The 9,589-nt window shown below is 35.9% G+C and overlaps 1 protein-coding gene across 1 annotated transcript in view; it reads left to right on the top strand.

The window, feature by feature from the left end:
* The window catches only part of SLC9A9 (solute carrier family 9 member A9), a 260,985-nt gene extending 256,482 nt beyond the window's left edge, over nt 1-4,503 (top strand). Inside the window, exons 15-16 of the mRNA XM_070945808.1 lie at nt 2,200-2,305; nt 4,291-4,503. Coding sequence (XP_070801909.1) covers nt 2,200-2,305; nt 4,291-4,503 — 319 coding nt within the window. The remainder of the gene's footprint in view (nt 1-2,199; nt 2,306-4,290) is intronic.
* Nucleotides 4,504-9,589: the final 5,086 nt, after the last annotated feature.

Raw genomic sequence — 9,589 nt, forward strand, 5'->3', positions numbered from 1 at the left:
ATGCCAGTGGTGGGTTGCCCCAGGTTCAGACCGGTTCGCAAGAAATGGCAGTAAAACCGGTGGGAGGCTCCGCCCACTGACCCGGATGTCATCAAAGTTGATCTGTGCATGCGTGTGGACACGATGCGAACCAGTAGTAAAGGTAAGTAGAACCCACCCCTGGATCATGCCCAGGAAATTAAAGGTGAAATTCTGTAAGTTAAATGACCCATTGTTATTCATAAATATGTTATCATGTTATGTTGATAACAGGTTATGTTATCAACATGTTATTGAAATATTTTTTTCAACAATATTTTTAATGGAATAGGCAAGTAATTCACAACTAGCTTCCCAGGTATAAGTAAAATGGTATCATGGAAAGGCAGCAGAGATTACACCCATTATAAGTAATCTTAGCAAGAATTTTCTTTGATAGATAAGAGATTGATATAATTGCTGAAGTTGAGCAGATTTTCTTTTATACAGATCAATCATTTTGGATGAAAAGATTAGAAAGTCAGGTGCAAAACAAAAGTCTAAGCCTGTTTCTCTCATATTTACATAATTTCACATAGAGAAGCATTGAAGTATGAAGTATAAAATAAATGTGTTGAATTCCATAAAAAATGAATTAACACTCATGCTCCATCCCAGCTATAAAGTGCTTAAGATTTTATGAAATACATGTGCCTTATGACAAGAAAAAAGGAATATTGATTTGCTGAATAGGAAGAAGATTCAAGAAGACTATTACAAGCTATTTGCTCATTTTATGCAAAATGGTTCAGAAAAACTGCATCTTCAGTGGTGTTCAGGACTAGCATGCAGGTTTCTATGGTACATCATTTGAAGGCATCATCGATGAAAATAATACACCCAACTACTTTGTTCTATATAGTATATAACCTGACTGGATTGCACCTATTTTCTAATAACATTTCTGCTCAGAGTTTTGGACTTCATAAATTCCCAGTGTTGCTTGAGACTTGTTAATGGTGGCATATTAGAGTTAGACCAAGAAGCAATAGCTTAAATTTTACACCATGCAAGGTGAGATGGGCTACAAATAAAAGTAACAAATACATAAATAAAATACCAAGCAATAATTTTCATCTTATCTTACTTATTGAACAATTCCTGCACCAGGTATTGGTGTATTTGGACTAATACATATGCCATAATAACGGAAGAAAAATCTTCTCCTGTTATCTCCTAGATCAACACTCAATATTTCTGCTAAAGTCTCATATACAGAGATTGAAAAAATTCTGCCCAAGACTCCAGGGAAGTACAGTTAATTACTGATTGAATAATCCAATTATCCAATTTATAGAAACAGCCAGGAACTACAGAGCTTTCATTTTATTAGCAATCCTATTAGGAGAATACTTCATCATCATCATCATCAATTCAGTACTGCTCCACAATCAGAAAAGGAGGAAAAGAAGAAATGGAAGCAAAGAAAATGAATATTCAATGATAGAAAATCTGAGAATGTTACACATAGGATACTTGCTGGTATTGTTAATGAATCCACTACTCATGTGGAATAATATTGGTGACTATCACCTTAGTCACTACTCACTAGGAGGAGGAGGAGGAGGAGGAGGAGGAGGAGGAGGAGGAGGAGGAGAAGAAGAAGAAGAAGAAGAAGAAGAAGAAGAAGAAGAAGAAGAAGAAGAAGAAGAAGAAGAAGAAGAAGAAGAAGAAGAAGAGGAGGAGGAGGAGGAGGAGGAGGAGGAGGAGGAGGAGGAGGAGGAGGAGGAGGAGGAGGAGGAGGAGGAGGAGGAGGAGGAGGAGGAGGAGGAGGAGGAGGAGGAAGAAGAATTCTAGATGTTTTATGCTATTCTTCTGTTACAATGACGATGAACATTGAAGATATTGGTTCACAGAAGTACTCTATTTTTCCATCATTCTAATTTCACAATAGACATTTTTAGAAATTTGTTTTATTTGATTTATTTGTATAGCGTATAAATAAATCAAAGTACAGCTGAAATAAACCGTCCAGCAAAGGCAAAAAAACATATCTAGCATAGTCTATAAAATTAGACCACCATATGCTATTTCCCTTTTTTTTATGTTAATGATAACTCTCCATGTCTGATGTTTTATACATTACATTATTATTATATATTTATGCATTGCTATGATTACATGGCCTAAATAGAATCAGCTGTACATATGTATGGAAATAGACCTTAACAGATTTCACAGATATTTAAAGCCGATCCTCACCCATGCTGGCCCACCACTTACTACCACTTTACCAGAATGGTGTAATCCTGTAGCCAGGTTGCTGACTAGCCCTCGAGCCTATGAGGTAAGTATACAATTTCACGTGCACAATTTTTCAATATCTTTGGCAGGATGTATTATATAGCTTTCACTATATGTGATGTTGACACCTGGAGTTTTGTCATCCAATTAATATAACATGGGATCTTTCCTCTGTCATCCTCTAGACTAAAAAATTTAGTTCTGATTCTGGATCTTCTTGCATGATAAAACTGATATTTTCAAACTGAATTAAAGGGACATTCAGAATGGAAATATGTTATGACACATATAAACTAACTCTATTTAATTATTTTATGATTAAAGTCTCCTTCAGGTCAAGTTCAAGTTATCAAGCTATGATAACTTTTAAAATACTGGTTTGAACTCTAGGCTTTTTCAGTAGCATACCATTTTAAAAATAATGTGAAAAACAGTTGACACCCATGGAGATGAATGTTCAGTGTAGTAGAAAAGCTTGCAACCAGCACCATCTTGTTCCCATCAGCTGCTTTTAGAGTTGTTTTTAAACATGGGTTAAAATTCTTTTGAAAATCAAGGTTGGCAGAAGAATTTAGTATGAGTCTTTACCTGCCAAGCCTTAAACCATATCTGATTTGTGGAGTAAGTTTGGATTTTTGTAAAGTAGAAACCATCCTTGCCCAACCTAAGCAATCTTGCAGGTCATCAGCTGGGGAGGGCTCCCCAGTGAAGTAGGGTATTCCTAATTTATGGAATCTTCTTTCTCCCGCTACAGCAATCAGGACAGCCCCAACAACCTCACACTCTTACTAGTTTGAATTAGCCATAATATTATATCTTGTACTCAGAATGTAATATATATTTAAGTGAGAAGTGTATTTTTTTTACCAGTATGTATATAGAGTTCCTGGATTTAAATCTTCCCTATGTACTTCAATAAGAAAAGTAGCTTGATTTGCATATATCCCAGGGGTGAAATTTACTTACCTTCCCTACTGGTTTGCCAATGTGAATGCACCGTCATCTGTGCAATGCACAAAACCTTCTGCACATGCCCAGAGGCTTAAAATGTCGCAAAAAAGCAACGTCATGATGTCCGCATGGGTGGGCAGAGTTTCCCGCAACTGCCGCTACCGGTTCACCCAAGCCAGATAGAACCGGCTAGATTTCACCCCTGATATATTCCCAACCATTGGAGATTTAGCATTGCAAAATGATTAGTTAGATCCCTTTTATGCAAGAGTCGCCCTTCTACTTCTTCAATAGGGCCAACATTTTTCAGTCAACAACCATATTATCCCCAGAATAATCTCTGGAAAGCACATATTGAATGGCCCAGTGTTGGATTGCTACCGGTTCACCCCAGTTTGGGCGAACCGGTAGCGGCAGCAGGAGGTTCTGGCCACCCGCCTGGACATCATCAAATACGGTCTGCACATGCGCAGAAGCTTCTGCGCATGTGCAGATGTGGCACCAGCAAACCGGTAGCAAAGGAAAGTGAAATCCACCCCTGGAATGGGCCAATATATGTAACAGAGATGGCCCAAGCCAAACTAAATTTTGTCACATTGACACCTCTTTCTCTTCCTCTGTCTTTCCATCTTATTAGCTATCTTTATCTGACAGTACTTCTCTAACTTTCTCTTTTCCAAACAGTACATTATGTGAAAGGAACATAAAGTTTTTAGCAGACAAGTAATCTTACCGAGATCTTTTCAAATTGGACTCAAAGATGGAATCTCTGATTTCTACACACCTCTGATCGGTATAGACAGACACATGTGTACTCGCGACAAGAAGGTCCTAGCTTCAGCAGACAATTTATAAAAATTGTCACTTGATAGTGAGATACATGCAATATAAATTTAGTAAATAAAAATTCATGTATATGAAATAAATATTAATTAGTTTTTAAATAACATTAAAATTCTATGTGTTGTTATAAACTTAAGATATCTATTTAATCTAGTGAATGGTTTCACATTTGTGCCATTAATAAGCAAACATTATTTCTTTGGTTTCTCTATTCTTTATCACAAAAACGCCTAGGAGCAATTGAAGGATGAGGATGGGGACTTTATTGTCAATAATGATGAACTGACCCTGAATTATGATGCTTCAGACCACTTTCCTGTGCCAACCCAGAACAGAACAGAGTCATCTCATCCTGCTGGCAAAGAAAACATCAATGATGGTGATCTTGGCTTAGGAGGATACGAGTTCCACTCCGAACCTGTTTCAGGTCAATCTGAGTCAGCCTGATATCCATTAGAAAATATATACTACAAATATCAGGAGCGGGAGAAAAGTACATTTATTTTTCAACGTTAGCAAGAAGGACATAAACAGAAAAGAAGCAAGACCTTGCTGAATCTCGCCCTAGAGTTCGGAAGAATGAGAATTTTTAATAAGTCATAAACATTCTATTACTACACTTAATTTTTCTGATAGTGGTCATTTTAACAATGAAGGCATCACCTGTCTATTATTGGGACTGCATATACTGTATACATGTGGGCTGGATCATGCTTTTTGCACATGCACAAAACCTTTTGAATATTTTTTTTCCTAATTATTCAGGAAGACAGACAATGAGAATTTAGTGAACATGCCTCCAAAATCACAGATCTATCAGTATTGTTTCTCTCTTCCCATGTAGAGCCTTTTGCAATAATTTGCCCTGATTTGCCATGATTCCAGCAAGTAGCAAAATAATATTTTCCCCTACTGTAGGGTAGTCTGGCAGCAAGCGGTCCACCAGACCTGCTTGTTAATATTTGAGCTGTTGAAATTTAAACATATCAATAACAGAAACCCTAATAGAGCATGATTGTTAGTACAAATAGCAATTTTATTCCCTCCTACCAATCCATTTGCTGCCACTCCTATGAAACAGATCATAATGCAAATACTATGTGTTGACTTTCCTCAGCTGTCCTGATATTTTGTGCTTATACCTAGAATCTGGCAGGACAGAGAACATGAGTATCACATTCAAGACTTCTAAAATAATTTCTGCTACATTTCTGCTCATTTTCTATACAGTAAGAAATGAGAGAGAGAGAATTACATAGTATGTTTACACAGAGGGAAAATGTCAGCTGAATCATCCATTATAAACACAAGTACTTAAAGTATCAGGAAAGTTGATGACAGCCCTCCAATTTTTTCCTCCTGAAGGCAATGCTCTGTATCTTTATATATTAGAGACTGACCTCTTGAAGAGCTCTGGTATGGACAGAATCTCCTGGTTGCACTTGCAATCCTTTCATATCCAAATACAACTGCCTTATAGTTAGCCCTAGAGTTAGCCTCTAGTTGCTTCTTTAACTGCCAGGAGCTTTTCAGTGTTTTAGTCCTGCCTGGAAACTAATTGAAAGTGAAATACTTTGCATGTAATGTATATTTTATTTCTGAGTTACTGCCTTCTGCAGCCATCCATGACCATACCACATTTCTATCTTAATGCTCAGTATAGTGTTGCACTTAGCATATATTCTGGGTTATTTAGCTATCCTCATGTGTCTGATGGGGAAAAATTACTTTTAAATGTTTGCAATTCCAGTAAATGCTCATGGATAGATGAGATGGGATTCTTGCATGTATTTTAGTGATGCGGTGGTGGAAATGAAGGTGTGAGAATTCTTATTTTTCCTTCCATACTTATCTCTCCAACAAGAACTTTTTCAGATTAATAAGCGTGAGCAGCCAAGGAAGCTATAAAATGATAAGAGATGTCTACCAGAAAGCTATACCATCAACCATTTCATAACAATAAATTAAGCTCAAAAAACTGCCTAAAGAATTCCAACCTATACATAGAATGAAATGGAAAAGCAAACGTCACCTTGACAGAAAAAGAAATATTTCTGATTATTGACAAACCAATTTTGACAGAGTATTAACTCAGTATCTGCTAAAATAGAAAATGGTTGCAAAATTACAGAAGGTCTGTAGAAAAATTTAGGAAGAACTGCTGGTCAGTGCATCAAGGTTTCCATTGTTTCACCTGGGAGCATGTGATTTGTTGCCATCCAAGATCTACTACTATTTCTGCCCTTCCACTTAAAAAGAAAGTGTATAACAGTAATACATACGTTCAAGTATTGCACTGTTCTGTTATTTTGGTTCATATAGCATATTTATTCAGATTCTTCAAAACTCATGTTTCAAATAGATTTTACGAAACCAGAAGCCAAGAGTTGAGAAATGCCAAGAATTATGGCCTTCATTTTCATACTGTATGTCACCTGTAAGATTTTTGATCATATACATGACTTTAGTAAGATGAGGACAATTGCCGCTTTGCAACTATATTTTGAGTATTTTAATGTGAAATATTTTTAGGCTAAAAGGTATGATTAGAACTGTAGTGGATCATGTGCCTCAACATTGCTGCTTCCTAACAATTTCTCATAAATTATAAGAAATTGTTTCTCCTTTTATTCAATATCAGCACATGGATTCTTCAGCACTTACACACCAACTGGCATGAAGCATTTGACAGTCTGGTATTGAATACCACAAATACATGCCAAAGAGGTATGTATTTACATATCCGTCTCCATGGAAACCACCTTGTCCACTGTCACATATCTAGAAGGTAGAAAAAGGCAATGTTATAGCAAACAGGGTTTAAAATCTCATAGGACTGCACACTTAAATGGTGCACCTGCATTCTAGCATAGAATATGACATGTCTAGCTTTTGGATAAATTGCCTAAATATTGTGTGTAGCTTTTGCACTTGAAATTAATGACTACAACACATAAGATTCCCTCCCTAAGATAGTCTCTAGCTCAGTGTTTCTCAACTTTAGCGACTTTTAAGATGTGTGGACTTCAACTGCCAGAATCCCCCAGCCAGCATGCTAACTGAGGAACTCTGGGAATTGAAGTCCTCACATTTTATGGATGCCAAGACTGAGAAACATTGAGATAGCTAATACTTAATAATAGTGATCTCACATACTTTTTAGCCTATGCCAAGAAATAGCAATTGAAATCTGTGAACTGAAGGATAAATAACTATAGTTGCATCTTTTCAACTATCTGGCCTCCTGTTATTTCAGCTTGTCTACTGAAGGTTAAAATAGTGAGGATATGAATTCAAGCAGAAATTCAGCATGTTCAACTAGCAAACTCATCTATAGTTTTTCACATTTTGAATGGTATATTTTGGCAAATTCAATATAACAAAGTTCATTACAGACCAGTTTACATGCAGGATATTTATAGGATACAAAGAATGTCCTTGTCACATGTTTAACCCTCATATTGCATAATGCATTTCCACAGAGATACTATCTCATCTCAGGAATGCAGCATGAAGTTCCTTATTAAGCAGCTGTGAAAAAGTTATTGTTGCATATGCCAAGTTGAAGTTCATGGAACCAAAGCTCCCAACTTTAGAAATAACCAGTAGGACTACGTGCCAGGACTTCTTAGTAAAACAGTGAATGATTGTAAATGTAATAAATTTTGATTCCATCATCAATGAAAATGGCAACAAAAACGTATATGTAATCAAGTTTTAACCCTGTTTTTCAGTCTTTCTGTACTGTCACATTTAATCAATTGCCAGTTGAATGAGATACTACAGCAATCATGTTAATCATAAATTGAAAGCAAAAATCCTAAGATAAAAAACTGACATGTTTTATTTAATTTTCTTTCAAAAACATGAATCAGACACTTTTAAAGGAGCTTACTTCCTACAATGAAAAATATATTTTTACTATTCTGATAATTAATCCTAATGAAAAAGTCTGTTCTATATTTATCATTTTCTGGGCTATACCTGGCTGTTTCAGCAGAAACAGCAAGAAAAGAAATGAACAATTGACATATCAGAATACTTATGGGATTTAGGGCCACAAGAATAAGGAGAGACTGCTTGCTGGGTGCTTCAGGAAAGGAAGGAATGTTTATATAAATAAATTTATATATATAAATAAATGAACATATGAACTATCCTACTAAAAAACTACAGGTCCATACAGAATTCCTTTTAAATATACCATTAAAAGGTCAAACATACTTCAATACAGGAATTGTATATCTCAGTATAAGAATTAAGAATGATTGGATTATGTTTTGCTGTGTATAAATTCTGTAAACATTGTGCAAAGAGCATTGAGTTAGATACAGTTTATGGATAACTCCTAACCAAAAGAGAAATATATTAGGCTGAAATGTTCCAAATTTTGTTAACTTTGATGTACTGTAATTAAGTGAACAGAATGAAATGGTATTTTCTGGCCCAGGATTTTCTATCTTCATCTCAAATAAATTTTGCATAGCTCCTCACTCGGGAACTCAATTTTTAACAAGAACAGAAAGCACAAACTCAATTTCTGTCCTAATTCCCATTACACTACTTGACTTTCCCCTTTCCCATCCATAATAACCAGAATAACATTAAGAGGCATTATTTGGATAGATGGAGAGAAAGAAAGAGCGAGAGAGAGATATCTTAATATCAGCCCAAATCAATCTTCTGTTGGATAAATGACTCATTCTTAAAGCTTCTGCATTATAATCTTCCACTCCTGGTTCAGTGGAGGTTGATAGATGCTTTTCAACTTTGCAATCTAGGGCTGAGAGACAACAACTGGCCCAAAGCCACTCAGATGGTTTCCATCTCTAAGGAAGGACCTTTATCTGGGTCTCCTACTCTGTATCCAACATCTTAATCACTACACTGCACAAGGTTGTTGTTTTTTAATTTTCTCCCTGTACCAATGTACATATACAAGAAAAGATTAGAAAACCATTTGTCTGAGATGGTTTAAATACTCCTTGGGCAGTGGGTTGGATTAGAAGACCTCAAAGGTCACCTCCTACCCTATGATTCTTATTATTCTAAAATCCTAACATTTTCCAGGTTTCTATACAAGTTTGAAAAAAGGTGGCACTGCTCTAAGAGTTGCACTAACTTTAATGATTGGATTCCTTAAAAGTGCAACATTTTTGGGTGGAAGCCTGAAAAATGTCAGATTTTTTTTAAAAAAATAGAGAAATGTTGCATTAGTACAAAATCCAACTCCTTTTTAAAATTAGTTTTGAAGCATATAGAGCTATATTTGACAGCTATATTTAGCACTGAAGAAAGTAACTTATGACCATTTTTCACATTTACAACTGTTGCAGCATCCTAAGAATCACGTGATCAAAATTTGGAGGCTTAGCAGCTGTTTCACATTTATGATGGCTGCAGTGTCCAGGGGTCATGTGATCACCTTTTGTGATCTTATTTTATTTTATTTTATTTTATTTATTAGATTTCTATACCGCCCTACTCCCAAAGGACTCAGGGCGGTGCACAGCCAAACAATAAAAACACATAC

This window comes from Pituophis catenifer, unplaced genomic scaffold (assembly GCF_029215685.1).
Source record: "Pituophis catenifer annectens isolate HBS135680 unplaced genomic scaffold, rPitCat1.0.hap2 SCAF_6, whole genome shotgun sequence".
NCBI lineage: Eukaryota > Metazoa > Chordata > Lepidosauria > Squamata > Colubridae > Pituophis > Pituophis catenifer.